Source organism: Poecilia latipinna, unplaced genomic scaffold (genome assembly GCF_001443285.1).
Source record: "Poecilia latipinna isolate Pla-1442-1.1 unplaced genomic scaffold, P_latipinna-1.0 Scaffold111, whole genome shotgun sequence".
Lineage (NCBI taxonomy): Eukaryota > Metazoa > Chordata > Actinopteri > Cyprinodontiformes > Poeciliidae > Poecilia > Poecilia latipinna.
The window spans coordinates 150,600-174,259 of NW_015112727.1; the positions used below are offsets into that span (position 1 = coordinate 150,600).

At 38.7% G+C, this 23,660-nt stretch overlaps 1 protein-coding gene across 2 annotated transcripts in view; it reads right to left on the reverse strand.

Moving 5' to 3' along the window:
* Window positions 1–255: 255 nt before the first annotated feature.
* poln (polymerase (DNA directed) nu) overlaps window positions 256–23,660 on the reverse strand; it is a 50,611-nt gene continuing 27,206 nt past the window's right edge. Inside the window, exons 19-28 of one of the 2 annotated variants that reach the window (XM_015027944.1) lie at window positions 18,037–18,094; window positions 16,091–16,168; window positions 13,117–13,228; window positions 10,096–10,178; window positions 7,616–7,747; window positions 4,132–4,242; window positions 3,839–3,917; window positions 3,355–3,422; window positions 2,115–2,176; window positions 256–1,740 (exon numbers count right to left, since the gene is read on the reverse strand). In XM_015027944.1, coding sequence (XP_014883430.1) covers window positions 1,660–1,740; window positions 2,115–2,176; window positions 3,355–3,422; window positions 3,839–3,917; window positions 4,132–4,242; window positions 7,616–7,747; window positions 10,096–10,178; window positions 13,117–13,228; window positions 16,091–16,168; window positions 18,037–18,094 — 864 coding nt within the window. In that variant the 3' untranslated portion in view covers window positions 256–1,659. Of the gene's footprint in view, window positions 1,741–2,114; window positions 2,177–3,354; window positions 3,423–3,838; window positions 3,918–4,131; window positions 4,243–7,615; window positions 7,748–10,095; window positions 10,179–13,116; window positions 13,229–16,090; window positions 16,169–18,036; window positions 18,095–23,660 lie in introns of those variants that run through there. The other variant, XM_015027945.1, reaches the window with a different exon arrangement.

Consider the following 23,660-nt stretch of genomic DNA (forward strand, 5'->3'; position numbering starts at 1 on the left):
ATAGAGGGGGCGGCATTATGCTTTGAGATGCTTTTATTTTAGGAACAGTAAAGCCGGTCAGAGTTGATGGTAAGTCGGTTTTAGTAAATGTTGCTTTTTAATTCAATCTTGGAAAAAACAAACAAACAAACAAACAAACAAAAAAAAAACCTTTAAAATGCTAAAAGACTTGAGATTAGTGTGGAGTAACATCTACAAAATGTAGCCGTTACCCTTTTCCTGTATTAAAGAGAATAAAAAAACTGGATAACAGTGTCTGCAATGAACTCCAAGAACCTTTAATTCCCATTGAAAACAGCTTTATCAGTATTTATTTTACTGAATAAAATCCCCGTTTCCACAAGTGCCTACATGCACATACCAGTCTCACGCCTCCCTTTCAATAGAGGCAGGCTGGGGGGCTTGCACACTTAACCCACCAAACAATGAAAGAATAGAGGGCCAAATTTCCATAACACTATCCTCTGCTCTTGCTATGAAGGACTTGTGATTAAAGTTTTTCTTATGTCAGTAAATTCAGAGCGCATTTTTCACATTACAAGACGAACGGACCATTAAAAATGACTAAAAACGTCTACAATTGGCTTAAATTGCATGAATATGTTGGGTTCTGCCAATTTATTTCCAAGGCTAATTGAGGGGCCAGTAGGAAAATAGGGAGATATAAAAAGGGAGTCTTGCTGTGGATGTCAGACAAAAAGAAATTCGGTCAGTGTGCCAGAGAGCAGCTGAATGTGTGAGCATTTGTGGAATGTGTGAGAGTGAAAGAGAGAAAGGCAATACAATACAAAAAGGGTGAGTGGGTTTGAGCCAAGTGAGCAGATAAAAGCCGAGCCAGAGAGAGCAAAGAAATGGATGCTCAAAGATGAGCAAAAATTAGATCAGCTGCTTTAAATCATGTTAGCGCATGCAACGAAAGGTAAAGTTTACTGGAAACTGAATGAAACCAAGATTTCATGGAGTCTATTGGCTCCCTGGGCTCAAATTTCTCTTGTGAATAATCCATTATGGACTACACTTCTTTTATCAGAACATCAAATATGGGAATAATAAAAGATGGTTTTTAAATTAGCTTAAAAAATTTACTTGGGGTGGAAATCTGGCGTGTTTAAGTAGATCCAAAAGTCTCAGCATCAAAAACATATTAACGATAGAGACTAAAGAATATTTGGTTTTATCTAGAAGCTCAACTAACAACCAATTTTAGGAACCAATGAACATCGAGCCCTCTTTAAAACATGAAACTTCACATTGGTAACGAGGCAGAGGAAACATTTTTAGTCCTAACGAGATGTTTGTGTGTGTGAGTGAAAATGAGTGGGAGAACAGGAGGAGGTGGACAAGACAGAGAGCGAGAGACACACACAGAGAGAGAGAGCAGAACTGGTCCAATCCAGTCAGCGGTTGCCCCCAGAAACAGAAAGAGTGGAGGCAAGAACCACGAGCTGCAGCTGCCTGGTTTCCATAGCAACGTGGATGCTGGACGAGTGAAGGAGGAGGCAGAAACTGGAAGCTGAGGGAGATGAACAGCATAAGAGACCAAGTAAGGGTCAAAAGATGAGTATGCAGCCAGCAGAAGGGTCAATGGAAAAAAGCTCGGGCCACGAGAAAGGAGGAGATTAGATCATTTATCTTGGTGTCGGAGGTGCAGAGGAAGATTCAGGAGACAGAAGGCGGAGTGTGAAGCTCTGACATGGATCCCCACGACTTGCCAACGGAGACCGCCACCTTCAGGGGTACCTGGGAAACACGCAGAGGGGAAATGATGGCGTCACGTCACAAATACTCACCCAACACAAAGTATTTATATCAACTGAGTGTTTTTCTAAAAAATATTTTCTATTTGTACAAAAAGTTTCCATTCACCACAGTCAGCGCTACGCGTAAGCCTGTAACACAGATTCCTAACAGAAGTTTGAGTAAAGTCACAAAATCTGAGGAAGTTCAAGGAGGTGTGAAAACTTTTTCATTAAACTCATTTAGCCACAAGATAGATCCACTTCATCTGAAACAACTAAAGGAAACGTGTTTCTGATGAGTTTGTTCTCAAGGCGACAACAAAAAGTAACATTTTTACTTCATCAAAATGTTAGCAGTCTTTCCACTTCCCTCACCTTCAGATGGACTCCCAGATGGTGGATGTGCTGAAGGGACTCCATGGTGCTTCTCACCAGAGCTGCACAAAATAAAACACATGCAGATGCAAGTCCAGAAGAACAGATAACAATACAAGTTTAGACTGTATTAATGTCTCTAAACACCTGGACTAAAGAACCTGTCTAAAAATATTATGGATAAAGGGAAGGTGAACTAAGCACTGCTTCAGTCGACAACTTTTCATTAACTTTGGGTTTGTGTTTATGATTAGACTGTTTGTTTTTCAAGTCTTTATTGCAAATTAATTAAATAAATCTATGGAAATAAAAATAAAAAAGGTAACCAAACAATAAACATAGCATGAGACTGTATTGAAATAAAATCTATTAATCAATCAATCAATCTAGTTAATTTGTAAAGCACATTTCAGCAACAAGGACGTTCAAAGTGCCTTACATCATAAAAACGGAAAAAACAACATCATAAAAGACTAAACACAGTCAACAATTGAGAAAAACAGTAACAAACGTTATATTTTAATAAATGCCATCATCAAAATCATCAATATATGCGCACTAACTCCGGGCGTAGTTCTTTTCTGAATAGATATTTAAAGCTATATTATGTGTAGCTTCACAACAAACATCTCAAGGAAGTCTACAAACAGATTCAGTTCATGTACAGAAATAAAAATGTAACTAGATCCAATCATAAAGACAGACACAAAGTCAGTTATTTTCCCAAATTGATCTTAGTTTCAAAGCAAAGCACTGAAATTCAGTTTGTTATGACCACTGGTAAATAGTGTTATTTCTAAGGAAGTTTCAACTTGTTTTTTTATTTTTTTATTTATTAAGTATAATGTTGAATGTGAAAACCACTGGAAGTAAAAGAGATGATTCAGCAAGTTTAGAAGAAATGTAATATGTGTTTAAATGATTTTTTCCCCCCTCAGATGTAGCTGCAGCCACAGACTTCAGTAAACCTCCATCTGGCTTTCAACGGATTGAATCGCATCAGCCTCCCAATATTATAATGACAAGCATTTAGTCTCAATGTTTTACATGTCAATATATTTTTGATATTTTTTACAATATTGCAGTAATAAATTTTTGAGAGGGATAAATAAAGTAAATTCAATTCAATCATGTCTAACACACACATAACAAAAAGAGGGGCCAATAATAAAGTTTATTTGTTTTTTTTAATAGGATGTTTTTCTAATTAGTGTGTCTTGTTTAGGTGAAACTGGTATACCTGCAAACTTCTCCACCTGAGAGTCTTCCACTTCATAAAGAAGCTCATCATGAAGCTGAGCTAAAAGCCTGCAGTAACATAAAACAATCAGAAGCACATAAAATACTATTTGCTAATGAACAGCTACTGATGACAGCGGAGCAGTCTTTGTCAAATAAACCAGAGTGAGTGTGTCAGTGCAGCCATGTTTACTTTGCACATTGCTATGCTAACACATGATCAGACTGATAAATTTGGCGAATGCTTCAAGTGTGTTTACTCTAGCTGACTGCTTGGCAGCAGCAGTCAGTCTCAACTAATTTAGTTGGCTGGGGAGCCTGAGAGTGTTGTTTCTGTTCTGGTGTGAAAGACTCAGTCACTTCTCCAGTGAGACAACAAGACCACCTGGAGGCACACAAAGCTAAGATCCTATGTTCCTGTTGAGTCTTTTTATTTTCACAAATAAAAGAAAGCTAATACAGAGTTTCATTTTTACTGTTGGTACCTGGCAGAGAGCGAGCTGGAGGAGGAGACCAGGTTAAAGATGGTGATCATCGCCATCTTACAGAGATCTGCAGCAGAGCCTGGATTTAGATTTAAAAAAAAACACAAATACACCTGTCTATTCTCAAAATAAAGCAGCAAACATTCAATAATATTTTGGTTAATCGCACAAATGCATTTCAACTTTCTTTCAACACTTGTAGACTTTTTCAGACAGAATGTGAAACCTGCTGCCAACAGCTGGATCAGAGTGGAGCCGGTTCTGACCGGTGGTGAACGTTTCACAGCTCCTACCCTGAACCACAAAGTTGACGGCCTGCCTCTCAGCCTGCATGCGGAGCCCCCAGTCCGGGGAGCTGACGTTGGGAAGGAGACGCCGGCGTCCCATTAACGACACCACGTAACCTAAAAAACACAAAGCCAAATCAAAACACTTGCTATTTTAACAGAAATGCACAGATTAAACGTGGTGTTCCTCTGAGTGGCGAGTGATGTACATTATTCTTAAGGAAGACAATCAGTTTTATTAGAAAACTACCCATAAATCTAAATCCAATGGTTAACAAGAAGAAGTTTCTAACAAAATTCTTTAATGTTTGCTTGCACTTCCTTAATATTTTAGAGTTCCACAATAAAACATTTATTGCCTTGCAAAAATGTTAACGTCCACAGATTTTTAAAGATGTTTAAAAATGATCAAAAAAAAAAATAATAATAATAATAATAATAAAAAAAAAAATATATATATATATATATATATAATTTAAACATTTACAAAAGCAATATGAGCACAGTTGCAGGCACAATTATGCCCATAGCATAATGCTGCCACCATGTGTCACAGTGAGGATGGGATTTTCCATACAGGCAAAAAAGTTGCTATGCATAACACATGGACAGACACATTATTACATACAGGTTTGCAAAACCAACACATGCTGGTACACATGGGTGACTAGAACATTCTGGACAATGGATGAGGCTTTCCACCTAAAACCCTCCAGTAGCCCTTAGTGTCAGCTAAGCCACCCAGGACATGGAACCTGAATGACCTATCAACACAATCATCCTCACAAACATCCACTATCCAGTAAGAAATATGGTGCAAAACAGGGAGCAAAACCCACAAATCTGCTGCTCTGCTGACCTCTGGTGACCTTTCCCAAGGAATGTGATCTTTGTTATGGGGCCCAGTGAGTGTGATGTCTAGTGAGTGTTAGTAAAAGAACATCACAGGAAGTGTTTCTGTAGGCAGACAGGTGTGACCCGAGTCCTGCTGGAATGTGTTTTCAGCTCCAGATGTTTTTGCTAGGACAGAAATGTAACAAAAAAAAACAAAACATGTCTTTTCTTCTTTTTTTCTTTCTCCCATTAGGTTCTTTTGATGGTTTGAACGGGAGTATTAATATCTAATTACCTATCTATTCATCCACCCTGCTGTCTTTTTAAAGCTTGAGATAATGTAAAAGCTTTTTTTTTTCTAATTTCTTCAAAGTCCTGTTCAGCCATATGTTGAAATTGGTGTCAACATTTTAGCACCACCTATTAATAGTCAATATATAAAATAAATCCTTGCGCTGTATCTTTAAACTGAACAAGTTTAAGTTTTTTTTTTTTTCTTCACAATTGATCTGTTTGTCATAATCATGAAGCTGCTAAAATCTTTTAGGGCTGCTAAAAGCACACAAAAAGAGAGATTTGGTTGTTTCACAGCCTTCAGATGCCACCAATCTGTTTTTACGTGTTTACCACAAAGAGTTTGAAGATGCAAGCTGAAGTCTTTGGGACTTTAAAGAAAATGGAAAGAAAATCCTCCCTTTGAAAGTGATCTTTGGCATTCCTAGAGGTGATGCTGTAGCATTTATCCAAAGAGCTTTGATGAAATTTGCATGATATAAAGAGCAACAGTGATCTTATTCACAGTGGTGGCTTTAACTCACTTTAACATCAAGACAAAAAAAAAAAAAGTCAAAGAATTTAAAACATGACAACACAACAGCACAAAAAATGCACCTGAATGAAAATCAGCAAAACTCTTTTGATATTTTTTGTCACTGCTTTGCTTTCCTACCTTCTCTGTCAGCTGTTACAGCTGCATTGTGAGACCGGGCTCACCTTCACAACGCCCTTTAAAATATATTTTCACCAAATGTGACAGCAGCTGAGCCTGCACCGCTCCCCCTCATCTCCGCTTACCCTGCCATCATCCATCCTCCTAGACAAAATATTGCCCTATCAGGTGCCAACTATAAACGTGGCGCAGTGGCCGAAACGCGGCAGCACAAATTATCCTCAAGTCCAGACAATAAGACAGCCAGACAATTTGCTGTCAAGACTTTAATTCTTCCGCCAAGCAGAGGACCGTTTAATCTTCATTTTCAGGACGGGATCAGGCCGAGACAGGAAGTAGAATTTGAAAATCAGTGGCCAGTGAAGATAAAATAGAAATAGTGAAGATAAACCCAGCAGAGTTTCTGAAGCTGAAGGTTTGGTGAATCATCGTTCTTCACCTGAGAAGGCGCAGGACTCTCCGATCTGCGCGCAGCATTTTATTACAGCACATCGATTAGGGAGCTGCCTCCGGAGAAAGAGGACGTGTAGCGCGAGGAATCGGGGTGTGTCGCTGCTGACGGGCTGTGCTGGGCGATGCAGCACCGGTCTGCGTGTGACTGCAAAGCAGTGTTTGGGGGAAAAAAAAAAGTATAAAATGAAAAAAAGATGACTTGAAAAGTATCTAAAGCTTTGATGTTAGCCACAAAACTAGTTTTTTTTCCCCAATGCTTTTCAGAAGTCATTAACAATAGTGTTCCATTAAAACACTGTTACACAAATGCATCTTTATATTTTTAAACTTTACATTTTTTTCAGGAAGGCAAAAATAATCCACCCGGAGTATGAATAATAAACCTGAGCTGCTTGGCCACAGCTGTTAGAAATGAATTAAGGGGATCCAGTTTGGTGCATTGTGACATCACTGTGCTTCATGTCCAGTCTTGGCTGTGCTCAGTGAGGGTTTAAAGTGCAGACTTCACACTGTTTTGTGTGAGCATGTGCAAATCAGAGGTGTGCTGCGCTGGCAGTTCAGTCAGAATATATAAATAAAGTGTCCCGTCGGAACCATCAAACCCTTCCCGTCCGACCCCTCCTTCTTGAAGCACCCTTCAAGTATTGACCCGAGGCAGTTTGTCTCATTCCTGCCAATGCAAGCACATCCTCCTAGCTCTTTAGCCAAACACATTCCACAGAGATGTGCATGTGAGAAATTCAGAGAGCACCCCGACTGTCAACAGCGTGTTTAATCAACACGTATAAAGCTATTGGACGAAGACAGCTGCTGTCACTGTCACTACAGTCATAGGAAAAATCCAGCAGGATTCAGAGACTTGGACAACCATCTGTAGCAGAAATATCTTAAAGCAGCTATTGCTATCCTACTGTGAAATACGTTTGGTCCCATTTGTCCTTGCACAGCTCTGTTGGTGTCTCAAGAAGGCTGTGGTCCAGTTTTAACTGGATTTCTGCAGGTGTCACCAGCTCAAAACAAAATAGCAGATTACATTTAATATATAAATATATATGTGTACCGTATATATGTCTGATGTCTTTCCACTTTTAAGCAGAGATGTAAGATAAACTGTTGGTTTTTGATAAAGTGGTGTCTCTTGCTGATAAAGAGCGTATTTAATTTTGCAGCTCTACTCCGTATTACACATTAATTTCAGCATCAGTTTGTTTTCAGAGCACATATTTAATAACCCTGATGGTAAAACAGTCAGACCTTGCTTGTGGCTCTGCTGGATGGTTCTCTGGATGAACGCCTGGACTCCTCTGTAGGTCTGGAGGAAACTGTCCTGGAAACGACTAGCCTGCTCAACGTTCACCCCCAAAATCCCTGACAGACGTTCACGGCCTACACAAAGCAACATGATGTGGGATTAGAGCCGGCTATAGCAAAACACACAGTCTATTTGATGTACTCACTGTTAATAGATGCATAGCTTTGAAATAAACTACGCCATTTTCTCACACACTCAAATTACTAGTAGTGAATTCAGACTAAAAATCAAAAAGACTCAACTTATTTCTTTTGCCTGTTTCTTTTTTGGTGTGTTTGATCAGTCACTAAATATAGAAAGCACTGAGGTCCCGCTGGTGAAGTTTATACTGTCCTTTTCACAAGAGCAGCTTTAAGAGATGATAAAGAGTGGCTGGAATAATGCATTGTGATACATGTATTGCGTTGAGAATAAAGAAAAACCTTTAATGATTTAATTATTATTACGACTAGCTTAAGTGGATAAAGACGTGTTCTAAATGTATTGATTTATTTATTCGTATTGAGATATTATCCACTGTTATGCAACTTTGTTGTATTTAAAAAGGTGTTTGATGAGGTTAAATACAAAAGTGAGGTCTTTACTTGGGCCTGTTGTGTTATGCTTGCTCTTGTGTGTGTGCAGGGCCCCACATTCCTGCTGAATGAGGTCAGCACTGGGGTGAACTTTGACCTTCATTACCAATACCCTCTGTGCTGCTTGCTTTCACACCTCTAGCACAGCTTCATGTCTTCTTTCCTCCTTTCTTTCAACTTCCCTGCCTCTGTGTCTGGTGCCTTTGTCCCCGTTTAACTGTAGATTTGAAATGGGAAAACTACTACTGCCTTTCAGATGTGCTCATTCAAGAGGCAAACAAAAAAAAAAGAGGAACAACATGCAAGCTCAGTCAAATTTAATACAATAAAACCTGAATATGTATCTGTTCTGTTTAATAAGCAGAGAGTTTACCTTTGACTGCCACTTTGTTCATTGCATCTTTGCATTGCTCCGCTATTTTATGACCCATTTGTGTACATATGTCTGTGCATGAGTCCATAGCGCTACTGCTGCTGCTGTGCCCCTCCTCCCTGGCCTGATTGTCTCATCGAGAGAGCTTTCCTTGGTATTTAGTAACCATAGCAACGCATCCCTCCATAAAGAGCGGTCTGTCTGCGCTGATCAGGATCTCCTCGAGTCCTCCTCCTTTTTGTGTGTCTGTACTGTTCCCCACTCACCTAAATTATGATTGATGATCTTTTGCTGTTGCGATTTGTTGCACTATTTTTCAACAAAATATGATAATTTATGCATATTTATTTTTTCAATATGTTCATCTCATTTATTTACGATTTAAGATTCACGTTTTAATTTATTATTTGATTATTCATTGGGTGTTATTTATTATTAGATTTATTATTGGTTTTTTTTTTCATACTTTTTTAAATTAATTTACTGATGAATGTATTTATTTTTTTGTTAATGTTATAATTGCTAATTTAGTTGTATGCTTCAAGTCCAAGAAAACTTTTACTTTTTACACCCAGCTGTCATTTTAGTGCAACACATTTGGAACAAACTCAATCCTTTCGAAACAAAAGCCAAAATTAAACAGCCTGGCAGTGATTTTAATAGGCTACAAGCTGTTTTGATATGTGGCTCTAAAACTTTGATATATCAAATATTTACTGACTCAAAGTGACAAATCTGTACCTTGCTGTTCTAGTAACTGATCGACACCAGAAAGTATTAAAACAGTAATATAACAGAGATAGTTACTCTCACTGGCAATAAGTCAGTGGTGAAACTTGATGCTGATTTTTTCCTGTTCATCCACACGAGCATATGTTCAAAAAAACGCACACATTTTAAATTACCATCAATATCTTTTTACTTTGCTTTAAAGAGTCTGTATTTCTGGTAATCTCTTAAAGTTGTCTGGCTCATTAGTCTGTGAAAGATTTTCTTTGCACTTTGGCTGTTTTCATAAATGTTATGTTACGTTTTATTCCTCATCACATAATGTACATGTGGTCTTAAAAAAAAATCCTTTAACTGAACTTTATTTTTACACCCCTTTTCATACTGTCAAGTGTACAGAATGAGGACAATGGATAAATAAAAGCTGAAAAAAAGCTGCAGTCTATGAACAGTAAGAGACGGTCGTAATGATTTTTTATTTGGTCATCAACTGTCTGCCAAGTTTTCAGCAAAAAGCTCATTAAGAATGACCTTGTTGTTGCTAAAATACAACTGTTGGACCGAATTGTACTCTTATTGGTATCTTCCAAACACTTCCCATTTCTGAATTTGAATGTTTACATGTTCTCCGTCTATTTCTTACTGTTATTCAGACAGTATTTTATTGATTTTGGACTGAAACATTCAGCTGAATAGCAGGGTGCATCTTTTGTTTACTCTTATTTGAATGGTGGTCTGTGCTCACCTGCTCCATAAACCACAGAATATACGATGCGTTTGGCATGCTCCCTGTCTTCAGGGGTCACCTCATCAACATCCACCACTTTCCTGGGTGACAGAGAAAAACACCTTTACAATTTTGTATAACAAATAAGAGTTTGATCTAAGGTCAGTTTTGAACATTTTTAAGTACAGCGTAAAAAAATTTATTTTAACCCTGTTTTCCGATGGTTTTTCGTTCATTTAGACTAAACATGTCACTAAGGATTGTCTAAATTAGATTATTGATCATTTGTTTCCCCAATTCCAGAAGTTTCCTTACTGTATGATTTCGGTCAAACATTTTGGGTGTCCTTTAACAAACTTCTCACAATAATTTGCTTTAATTTCGGCCCATTCCTCCTGATAGAACTGGTGGAGCTGAGTCAGGTTTATAGGCTGCCTTGCCAACACAAGATGACCACTCTGAAACATTTATTCTGTTGTCCTTAAACCTTTAAGCCATTTTGTAATCAATTTGACCATATAATTATTGTCTCTAAAACTTTAACTTCCTGGCAGACATCTTTAAATGTTGCTTCAGTGTTTCCACATAATGTTCTTTCCTCGTGATGTCATCTATTTTATGAAGTTCATGCACCACAACAGCCCCACAACATGATGCTGCCACCACCATACTACATAACAGGTGATGGTGTTCTCAAGTTTGCGAGTGTCGCTCTTTTTCCACCAGCTGTATCAATCATCATTATGGCCAAACAGTTCAATTTCAGGTTGATCAGAACAAACAGCATATCTTCAAGAATTAAGGTGTAGTTTATTTTACAATAAAGTTATTTTTGAGTGCATTTTTGTCGAAAAAAAAAAAAGAGCCAATTTTCAGTTTTCTGAAATCGCACTATGAAGATTCTGGATTTAAAATATGATGGTATATTTGAAAAAAAAAAAAAACTTAAAATTTTGTGGATCATGGTTGTTTTTTTGAATGCAAAAAAGAAAAAAAGAGGGAAAAACATCAAGAGCAGGACTTTGCTGTGTGGAGAAAGTTACATGTGGACAGCAGCATGCATACACGTCGCTACAAAAGCTGCGGAGCTAAAACGGACATAAAGGACTACTAAAAGCAGAGGAGCAGAAGAGAGGAGTGGCAGAGATGGACATGCAGTGACAGTTATGCGATGTGACTCGGAGAGAGCCGTAGTACTGCAGATCAGACAGGATGCAATGACACGTCTGCAAAGTGGCATTTCTGGAGGGGCTCATGAGAAACTGCCGTCACTGTTCATGTTGACAGACAGACAGCCTCTCACACACACACACACACACACACACACACACACACACACACACACACACACACTAAATTATTGGTGTGCCTGAAGATCCTCAACGCTCCAGGGTTTTCAAAAGCATAATCAAATCAAAAAATGCCTCTCAGGCCGCCTTTCTCATCACCCATATATGTTCCTCTGTTTACTCGCCTGTTACACAGTGACTGACTGGGAGTACCGACATTTTAAAGATGAATATTTGCGCCCCTGTTGTGCATCTGGCCAAAGAAGTGCTCATACTAGATTTTTATTGCCCCCTGCTGGGCAATGGTCCACAAGTGACTGGTGTTGTACAGTAATTTGGGGGAGATTACTATCTTTGACCAGTTCTCCTGCAGTACAAAAGAGGATGCAACAAAATAGGAAAGACGTGAGAAAACAACATTCAAATAAGGCAGATCTGATTTTCATAAAGCAAGAAAAGGCTGCAAGAAAAAAGTTAATTATCTAACCCTGCTTGTATGTGTAGGCAAAGCAACAATCGGATAGTCAAAAACAACTGGAGTTGTTGCAAACGTAGATTTTGCTGCCATTGAAAGAAGTCTAAAAGTCTCAATTAGAGAACCGATGCAAAGAATGGCTTCATGGGATCACCAAGTCTCCATTAGATGCCATGGACATGTAAACTATTTCTTTGGAAAGGGCAGCAGGAAAGCTATTTTTTATGCCATATAAAAACAAACGTCAATATCTGGAGTTTGACAAAGGCTACCAGGGTTTTAACTAGAAAATGTCTGCTTTATGAGACTAAGATAGCAGCTGTTCAAACAGCTAAAACAAAGTATACATGGAAAAGCAAGTCATGCCCACAATTAAGAAAGGTGGAGGATCTTTCTTATCCAAACTTTTTAAAAACATCATGAAGTTTTTTTTCTTTTTTTTTCCAAATACCATCATATTTTAAATCAAAAATCTTTATAGTGCAACGTCAGAAATCTGAAAATAGGTCGTCAGAGGTTATTTCAGCAGAAAATGTTCCAAACAACAACTTTTAAACATCTTCTAGGAGACAACATGTACAAAAGGTGTTTTAGGTGAACATTTAGTTCACGTCTGTGTTGAGAAAGAATGGATAGAAACAAAAGCTAACTCAGCAAAACACAGCATAAGGCTATGAAGTGAACTCTATACGAGAGGAAACTTTGAAGAAGCTCTGACTGAGTAATCCCAGCAGAGCTCAAGTGAAACCAGTTAACATGCTTAAAGGTGAAAAGAGTGTAAAGCCTGAATAGGGCTGTTAACGTGGTAATCTGCTTAACTGGTCGGTCAACGCTGCAGAGTTGTCTGAGACAGGACTATTAGTTTAACACGCCACTGATAGGCAGGATCAAAACTATAAACCCAGCGAGTAAACACTGCACACGCACACACACACACACACACACACACGCACAAACACGCACACACATACGGCGATAGAGAGGAGGAGGAAAACACACCAGTCGTCAAAATACATCAAAAGCAAAACAATGCAATCACCAGGGTGACAATCCCAGAGGCCCCCTGGGCATGGAAACGGAGGCAGTTGGCGTGGTCGTCATGACAACAAGGCGATTAGCGTTTGAAGTGAAGGAGATGGTGAGTCTGAGAGAAGGAGACTATCGGAGACTCCCTGCGGTGCGGCAACGGTCACCTTGGCAGGGGGATCAGGGTTGTGTGTGTGTGTGTGTCTGTGTGCGTGTGTGTGTGTGTGTGTGTGTGTGAGGGGGACACACCACTGAGAGGCCAGCAAGGTGAAGACGTCGGCCTGCGGGTCGGTAAAAACGCGGAGCAGCTCCGGATCCGAGGAGAAGTGGGCCAACAAGCGGAGCTCCACCTGGCAGAAGTCTGTCACAAACACAAACCTTTCGGTTAATGCCGTAAAGTTGTTCAGTGGTGTGTGAACACCTAAAGTCGTCACTCATTCCCTTTGTGCTTTGCTAGTAAGGAGTCAAACTTTCTTGTAATCACTTCAAAATGTCTTGATTAAAATTTTTTCACGTTTTCTGAAAAAAAGTTTCAACATTTTTTGGAAGAGTTCCTAGTCTTTCACATATTTCCTTTCTTTTAAATAACCACACTGATGAAGAATATCTCTAAATACCAAACAGTAAAAACATCTGTCAGGTAAATAACTGTCAAAGATCTTGTAAGATTTGGGTGGAAGGAGAGAAAAACTAAGATGCTCTGAGAGATGACGATGAGGTGAAAGATAAGGAAAAAGATACAACTGGCTCTGGCTGTGCTGACATAAGCGAGCAAGTTTCTAAAGATACCGCCTTATTAATATTTGATGAGCTCCAGAGCACTTCCCCCGAGCCAGCCTGGCAGTTCAGAAACATATTGCTGACTGGGATGTGAGGAAAAGAGGCAGCTGTAAAGAAAGAAAAACGATACATGTCCAGTACGATGCGGGGTGAAATGACACACACAGCACATGTGAATACGTGATCTTGTTGAAAGCCTGAATATATCTGAGACTGTCTGTATATCGATCCAGATAAAAATAACTCTGGCTTTCTAAAGACCGATCGTTAAATCTGGACCAGATTAACATCAAAGCTAATATATTGAACTAATACATAACTAAATGCTTTTTTTTCTTTTATTGGAATCAAGCTTAAAAAAAAAAAAACACCAAACAGCAAGTAAAGAGGTTTAAGATACAGCTGAATCTCATTTAAAGGTTTGTCACCTTCGTTAATATTCATCGGAAAGTGCAGAAATCTGCACTGTTTTACATTTGTCTTGACTCAAAATATGATTTATGTACCGATATTAAAACGACATTTGAACAACAACCATTACTCATGTCTCTTAACATCATCATTCATATTCCCTTGAACAACCTTTGGTGATGCACTGCAGCACACCAAAGCTCAGGGCTCATAGATAAAAGCTTGAGAGCTCAACGTGCTTATTGACTGTATAAAATGCCTCTTGTGGGCTGCGGTGGACGTACAAAGGCTTTCAGGAGGAATGAATTGATCAGCACACAGAATAAAGAAACCCATGCATATGGATGCAAGAGGGCTGCGAAAGGTAACGTCTCTAAATCCATCAGACGTCAAAGTCTAAAAGGTAAATACAGAACAGAAACATTTCTTAAAGACGACAGCATTCAGTCAGTTTTAAACAAACACAGAGGGACTGATAAGGCCATATATAGAGGGCACTGAAATCAAGTTACTGCTTCTAAAAGCAAATCGACATTTTACTGAGTTTAATTTTTCACACACTGCTTCTGTATTCTGTTTTAATCTTATCGGTACAGACCAATTTTAAGACTTACGATGACCAGACGACGTTCATCGTGTCCTTATATGTAAATAAAAAGAAAAGCATTTAGTTGTACAAAAGTTATATAGCAAAGATATCTTGACATTAAAAGTTACATGCAAATAAGCTATTTGGTCAAGACTTTTCTACGGTAAACAATATTCTTAAACTCATCCAAAATTTTATTCTCAGCTAAATTTATTTTTTTTTCTGCCTACATCAGCAGCAATCAGTTCTCACTTTGGCTAAGCTTTGGGTTTTTTTCTCTCTCTCTCTCAAAATCTCCCACACACCAGCAGGGAACAGAAAATATCTGAGTTCAGACAATTAAAAAATAAACAAACACGAACGCACAGCCTGCAGCAGCACAGGGAGAATGTTTTTAAAGTTTGCTTCGTCATTAGGAACACAAACTTTATCATGCTGAATGAGGTTTTGGATGTCTGGATTTGTAAAGACCGTGAACGCGTCAATATCTGTAGCGTTAAAGTCTAAAACAGGCAAACGAACGGTTCTGAACAACAGTCTGGACTGAACAGGAAGGGAGCATTTCTTTGAGGGAAAAACCTAATTCCTATGACAGGCTTGTCTCCTCTGAACCCAAGCGGTCAGTGTGTTTGTGCTTTTGAGGACATGACTATGCCTGCTGGAATGACAATGCAACTCTGTCCAACTCAGTCTGCGCATATGTGGCATCCTCACTCCTATCCTGCAGTTTTCCTGCAGCTAACCCTGTTTTATCTGTCTGGTTATGTAAGAGTGCGACTCTGTCAGGCCCAGCAGACACCCAGCAGCAGACAAACCTTTTCCAGGCTGACAGTGTCCCGACGTGCTCCCTTGGCTGGTGCAACACAGCCGAGCGACAAAGACTCAAATGACCTTTTCCGAACAGAGGCCACGTCAGGACAGGGGGACTTTTAGGGTGACCGTAAATCTGAACGGCAAACACCAGACGTATTTCACCGGAATAAGCTCACAAGAACTTCTCTCAAAGTATCAGAACTTAGATTAACAAAATATTCAGCCATTAACTCTCAAACCAGACCTGCTAATTATACAATTTATCTACGGGTCCACAGACAATTAAGAGTCACAGCCACTTGGCACTGTAAGTACACACCACTCATCTTCCTACCTTCCATCTTCCAGCTCATGTAAATTTCCTCTATTTTATCAAACAGTGAAATTTGACTCTTTTCATTGTTGTGGACAGAGAATGTGATACCTCAGTCCTATTGTTTTAGCAGGTGGATAATGGGTGTTGCTTTACAATTTATATGTGGAACACCTTTGTGTGTTGATTGAATATTTAATCAAGAATAGATCATATTTCAAAATATTCTTTCAGGCTTACTGCTCTGTAGTAAATGCACAGCAAGTACTGCAAGATAAAATGACATTGAAATGTTGCACAACAAAATATTATCCTACCCGCAGCAAGAAAAGACCAGCCCTCCCGGGGAATGAACATGTCTCGAGGATGAATCGTCACAACCTCCTCCTCCTTTCCTGTGAAGATCAAACAACCATCGGCTAATGAGAGTCACACCAGCAAACCGAACGCTACATGAAACATATAGAGTCTAACACTAACATCGAATAACTTCTTGCAAGGTTAGCTTTATAAGCAACATAACAGCACATGCATTTACAGCAGTTATTGTTTATCAGTCCAAGAAAGACGGAAGACATTTTACCATTAAAAACACTGTTTAAATTGGTTAACTTGGTCTAATCTCGAACCATAATTAAGCAAACTGCGTGTGCTGTTGCAACCACATACACCACTAGAGAGCTGCTGACATCAAAAACATGGCCACACATACACATACACACACACAGGTGTAAACATGTGCAACTGGAACTGTACGAAACTGTTGTGATCGCTGTCTAAACCTCTCCTTCTAGAGATAGCGGATAGAGAAAGAAGAAGGGATGAAAGCAGTGGAGGACTGATGACGGCGTGCCGTGAGAATCAGAGTCAGAGAGGTGCTGAGGTCGGGCTTAGAGCGGCAACATGTCAGTGTCTGTCCTTCAGCAGGTCAAGTCAGCAGATGGACGGACATATTCTGTTGTTCCACGCACCGGCCAATTTCTGTTCTCTTGTTTTTCATTTGCGCTGAGGTTTTATTCATACGACATCCTCCGCATAACAGGAGTTAATAGAAACTAATTAACACGGTGCTTAATTAGAAGCAGCTCATCTGTCAAGCAGATTCAGAGTGGCTATTGATAGACTGAAAATTTCAGCTACATCATCATATTGTAAGTCATTTAAAACATATGTTTGTTGTAAAACGTGTCAAATAAGTCAGGCTCCATAATGATATATGCAGAGTTTTAAAGAAAAGTTAATTGCCATAGCAGAATCTCAACTGCACCAGTTTCTACAGTTCTCTAAGAGTGAATTATATTTTGTTAGTAGTGGTTAAAAGATGCACACTGTTCCTCATCCAGCCCATCTAGCAGCTGGGTGAGTAGCTATTTCCTGACTCAGATCACATCTCCTTCACTTTAAGCCTGAAGTACGAAACTTTTATAAAAATATGTTTGCTTGTTTTTTCACATATTTGTTAAAACTGTGACTATGTCCTGACATCATGCAGATAATCTGTAGAAAAAATCAGACTCCTTTACCTTATTCCTTTGGTCTTACTGCCATCTGCAGAAACAACCAATCAGAGCCAGGGGGAGGGTCTTAGAACTGTCAATAATGCTCGTGTATGCACTGCTGATACCCTCCCACTTGCTCTGCAGTACAACTCCCTACAGTAGAGCCTGTCATGAAAAGGCTCAACATTTCTATCCCCTAAAAATATCTGCAGTTTTCTAGATACCATAAATGTAGTTCATTATGTATTAGCCATTACTTCTGAATGTGAGACATACAATCAACTAGATAATTACATATATTAGATATGGTAAATCAGCCTATTACCAAACAAAAGATAAGATAATGAGAAAATGATTCGAGGCTAAGAGTGATCATCCTAGCCTTCTTTTTTGTTATATTTGGTGCTGAGTCATCTGATTACCTCAGCCTGCAATTTTAGACAATTACTGTACGCAGCTGAGTGGTTTTAAAACTTCCAATGAGTAAATCGAAGGCCACACTGGAGGGAGACAGAGAAGTGTGGGACGCCGTTGAGAGTTTTTAGCAGAGGACCCTGTAGACTGCGGCTGTAGACTTTTATTATCCTCATAAACCCTCTTTTCTGGCTCCCTGCTCGTCAGTTTCTGCACACCTCAGGAGATTGCTGCCTTGCCCACACACAACCACACGCCTCAACATTTATCACACCCTCATCCTCTGAAATGTGTGCTCGGGATGTTCCTCTGTGTATGTGTGTGTGTGAATAGGAATGACAGTGCCTTACCTTGAATGTTCTGCTTCTGGCTGATTTGAAGCGGCTGCCTTGGCAAGGCTTGGAAGTTCTAGTTAAGACGAGAAAAACACTTTATCAGTCAAACAGAGGTAACAGGTCTGAGCGCATTTTTATTAAGATACCTTATTCTGCAGTTAAAACTAATCTGGCTCTACATGAGAATGGAAGGGTCAGCTGCACAGAACTGCAGACATCCTCATTAAGCTCTATTAACACAGTAAGGAAACAATTAAATTTATTAGAAGGATTGAGTGTGAATAAAGACGGGTGTTATATCACTTTACCAACAGCCTGACATCCACTGAGAATAAATGTTTCCTGTTTGAAAGCAGTTCGGATAACCAAAAACATTTCTACTTGCTAAATTTATTACTTTTAGAGTGAGTTAAATCTATTATTTGGACCATTTTGTCTGGAGGAAAGAAGTTGGCTAATAATTATGCCCATCCTGATATTAGGTGCTAAAAGTATCAACTACTGTTTGCAGACAACACTGGCAGTGCAGCATCTTCAGATCCAACCTATTAAAATCCCAACTTTAAATAATAATCAACGTACTTCCTTCTTCTTTTACATTTTGTTTGGCCCAGTCTTCTTACTCAATATAGCTTTAGGTACTAAAATTTACCCATTTTGGTAAATGATGAAGAAGCTTTGTGAAGTTGGTTAAATGTCCACAGTTACTTTTTCAGGTTTATTCTGGCACGCCCCACATTTCGAAAAGCCCTGGCGTGGACTCAGATCTGAAGTCAATTTTACATTAATTTTACATTAATTAAACGCCACAAACTTTGAAGCAAAGTCAAGTGTCTCCTTTGGTTCGTGTCTTTTGTTTGTCTGCATGCTTTGACACAAATTCATTTACAACAATCTAATCCAATCTACTCGTATTCTTCTGTACAGTCAAGAGGTAACGTAACTCCATTTATAAGCAAGAGGTCACTCAAAGGTTGATCAGCTCTCACACGCGGACAAATTTCAGAGTACACCGGCTTAAATGGAGATTAGAACAACCAATAGAGGAAAAGGGTACAATAATTACATAAAACTATTTCTTTAAATGTGCCTGGACCCAACAAGCAATCTGAGTTCTTGCTCAAACATTCAACACCTTCTGCAGGATTTCTTCTAAACAGAAGGATAAAGAACGAAAACGATAAAGCTTCTGTTGCACAGAAATGTTCAAGCATACCCCCAGTTTGATGTACTGCAGAAAAAGAACTAGTTCAAACTCAGCACTTTCATTTCAATCCCTGTTAATCCCATTTTATCCACCCTTTCAAATAACCCCCGACACACACACACACACACACACACACACACACACACACGCACACACACACACACACACACACGGAGAGCAAGAGAATGGGGATATAAAGGGATGTTAGGATGCTTAGGGTCACTTTCAAAGATGGGAAGGACATCTAAACCTGTGTGAACACACCCGAGCAGACTCATGATAGATTAGTATAGATTAGGAAACCTGAAAAGGGAAAAAAAAAAAAAGGGTTATAGGCACAGAGACCACATAGGTAAAAGCAAAACTGTGTTTCTCTTCATGGTGTAAATCTACCTCTTCAGTCTGAATATATAGTGAGAGCAAAGGCCTCAAAAATGTGTGAGATCCAGAAGAAGAAACATGTCCTTGTTTCCGCTACCTATTCATTATTTACTAGACGGGGCAGAAAGAGTGCGTGCCAATAAAGACAACAGAGAAGTAGGATGTGGAAAGACTGGGCATCAAATACCCTGTGAAACACAAAAGAAACAAACACACTCACACACATTCAGGCTCTGTGGTCTTTTAGTTGAAAGGGTCTGGAGGTTTGTGAGCGTTGGGCTGTATGGATTTTCAGTCCTGTGATGTAACAAGTGATTCAGTATGTAAGAAATAACTTCTCCACTTGTGCTGCACAGCGACATGAACGTATAAATCAATGGGAATACACTCACACTACATCCAAGATGGAAACCAGAGTAAATTACCTGCAAGGCAGTCAACTCAGACATTCAGTTCTCCAGGATGAAAGCTTCTATGTTTGGCTGAACTCGTTTGATTATGGCAAGGCAAGATGACGTGAGTGGTCTGCGTTTTGGTTCGTTACGCACCTTACGGTCTCAAATGCAAAGTGCGATCTGAATATCAGACGGCAAAGATGCAAACACAAACAAAAATGCATAGAGATCGGAAGTTCAAATAACGTAGAAGGAAGACGAGATGAAGAAGAAATCAAAGACACAATGATAAGAAACACAATCAAACAATCCAAATGTAGACTACAGTATATGTAGATAGAAAAAGAAGACATTTAAAATGAACATAAAAGGTAAGTTTGCTCAGCAGACACAAGATAAGTGTGGGATTTATATCAAACTGCTGGTGAAATATAAATCTCTCACACTCTATATATTATATATATACACTGAATATATATATATATATATATATATATATATATATATATATATATATATATATATATATATATATATGTATGTGTGTGTGTGTGTGTGTGTGTTTTGTCCATAAATATAACCAATCCAGTCAATGCAGAAATGTCCAAGGTCACAGACATCATGATTAGAACTACATATAGACATGGACTAATTTACTGGCACCTCTGGTAAAGATGTGTAAAAAAGTCTTCACACAAATTCTTCATTTAAAGAAGCAGCACACTCGCAAAGGGGAAAATTAAGAAAAACTTTTAGATTGAGTACATTTACTGAGAGCAGGAAAAAAAAAAGGAAATGCTTGTTTTTTTTTACAAACTCACCAGTGGAAAAAGATATTATTAATACTCTTAATAAACTATTTAAAAATAAATTGAGCTAAAGCATTGCTTCTAATTTAGACTTTATGCTACTAAGTAATCTAATTAGCAATCCACAACTTTCTGTTTCGCTGGGGTAAATATGGCATTAGATGAAGGCTCACGGCTTTTTGTCCTCTAAGCTGTTCAAGGGCCTGGATTTATCTTGTTACTATGCAGAGTAAACAGGATAGTAGGGAAGGTAAAAAATATCTGCAAAGCCCGCTGAAGAAAAGGGCATCTTGGGGTCATCAGATCTCCATAGCAACTATTTGACACTATCTACACGGCAACTGGTTGCTTAAGAGCACAATGGCTGGAAAAGCATTTTTCAGTCTGATCAAATGTAATTGTCTTATTGGTATTTTTACTTGTGTATTTTGTTAAATTGAGATTAAGATTGAGTTTTCAACAGCAAACAACGCAGGAGGATGCGGTTTGAAACAGAATAAATATGTGAGAGAGCAGTCATAACCACAGTGAGGCAAAGGGGAGGTTATGTCATGCTGTGAAGTACCAGGGCATGTTTTGTTTTTTTTTTGTTTTTTTTTAATTGCTACAGAAATGGTTCATCAGACGCCAAAGTAAAATTTTAGCCATGGCTCGGCTTAATGAAAAAAGAAAACAGCGTAAATAAAAAATATGCTTATCATTTATTTTCTTCATTCTCACGCTTTTGTGTGATTCTGTGTGAAGAAATCATTCCATATCTTTCCACTTAGGGTGCAATGTACACTAAATTACTTCACCACAACAAACATATCTGCAGAAATGCACAAACATTTCAACATTTTTAACACACCCCGAGCTAGAAGATACACCCTCACATTATTTACGCATTCAATGCTCTCATTTTCCCTCCAGTTAAATCAGTGTCTCAGATGTACGGCATTAACATCTGTATACTTGTTGAAAGCATTACCCTCTGCTCCACAGAAACACCAGAAACAACACTTCATTAGCCTGTTGGAAAGATGCACTCGAACACATGGTGCTCTGTAAAGTGTCTGAGCTATGATTGCCAAACACAATGGTGTAAGTTGTTGCCTCGTGTGTGTGCGTGTGTGGTGAAATAGCCTCTTAATCATGGAGATGTGTTTGGTGTTTTGTATGTTGCCTTTCCACCTCTGGCAGTAATCAGTACCTTATCACAGGTTTTCAACAACCAATGTTTTTGCACATGTTATTCCTTCTTTTCCCCTTATAACAGCTCACAATGGTCTAATGACGCAGCAACTGGCTTCCCCAAAAAGCCAAACTAATGATGCATCATTTCAAACCATCTGCTTGCGCTGACAAAGTGAAGAACAGCGATTTTGAATCTGCTCTGGCTGGAATATTCATGGCAGCTTGGGGAAATTGGAGTCATTTGCAGGTAGAAGGCAAATAAAGAAACAACAGGTGATATTGTCCCTGTGCTAATGAGTGTGCAAATTAGCCATAATGAGACGCTCAACTGAATCACAAAGTGCTCGGTTATTCTCTGTTCAATGAGCATTTTGCTCAAGATTTCTCCAAAGTTGATCTAGTTTGTTATTATTTATGTGTTTTTTGTATCGTCCACAGACAAAACAATTTGTTCAAAAAGACGAGTTTTGCTTTTGCTCATTTACAACTTGATTTTGAATGCACGTTATTTAATAAAACACAAGTATGATCTAAGTATTATATGTTATCAGGAAGAATTCTAACATACAAGACATACTGCATTTAAAAAAAACATTCATGTGCTATGAAATATTTTGCATTTTGCCACGCTGCAGCCACAAGCTTCAAAGCATCTTTTTGGAATTTTAGATGCATACTTGTTTGCATTCCCAAACAATTATACACTCAAGAATTGATAGGTTAAGATTAATGCATTAGTGGATTTTGTAATGACTACACTCGATCTGTGACCACAAACTGAGTAATAAATAGGGTTACAATAAATTTGCCCCTGCATCAACATGAATATATATGTGACATAAATCAGGTCCGCAGTGAGACTGAGATGGATTCTCAGAAGTGCATTTTCCTGCTAAACAGATGGAGTTAACTGAATCCCTGAGCTGGTGTGGTGTAATTCAATCTACACAGCGCCACTTAAATAACTCATCACACAGTATGCACACAAACAAGTATGCACGCACGAATTAGCAACACCAACACACACCACACCCACTAAAATCCATCTGCTCAGCCCACAGAATGACTTCTGGTCTTCAGGCGCTGTAGTTAAAATGAGAGGTTCATTAAAAGGAAGCTTGTGGGGTTTTTTTTTATCAACACATACTTCTGTCGACTTGTCAAAATGAGCTTCTGTAAAATACTGAACCCTAATAGAATATAGAACATACCCGTGTATTAAATGAAGTTTGCTATTTGCATATATTATTGGAGGTCTTGTTCAGATGAGACATTGACAAAAATGTGCCCGTCGGTTGGAACCCAGCGTTCTGATGCTAAAAATTAGCATCAACGCTAAAGTAAGCTACAATGTAATCAATAGCACATGGATAGTCACAAGCATTTGAGTAACATGGAATTACTCCATTCAGTATGTTAAAAATAGTGTATAACCGAAATTAGCCAAAATGCTAAAGTTAGCCAAAAAGCTGCCAGTGGCATGTGGGGCATCAGTAACATGTTGTCTTACATTGACTTTCTCCATTCCGTGTGCTAAACATAGCAAATAAAAAATTGAAAAATATAAAAACCTTACTTTAGAAAAAGGCTACTGCTAATCCACTACCAGAAGTGCGCTCATTTTCTATTAGTGGATAAGCAACTGCTAACAACAAACATTGTTATTGTTCA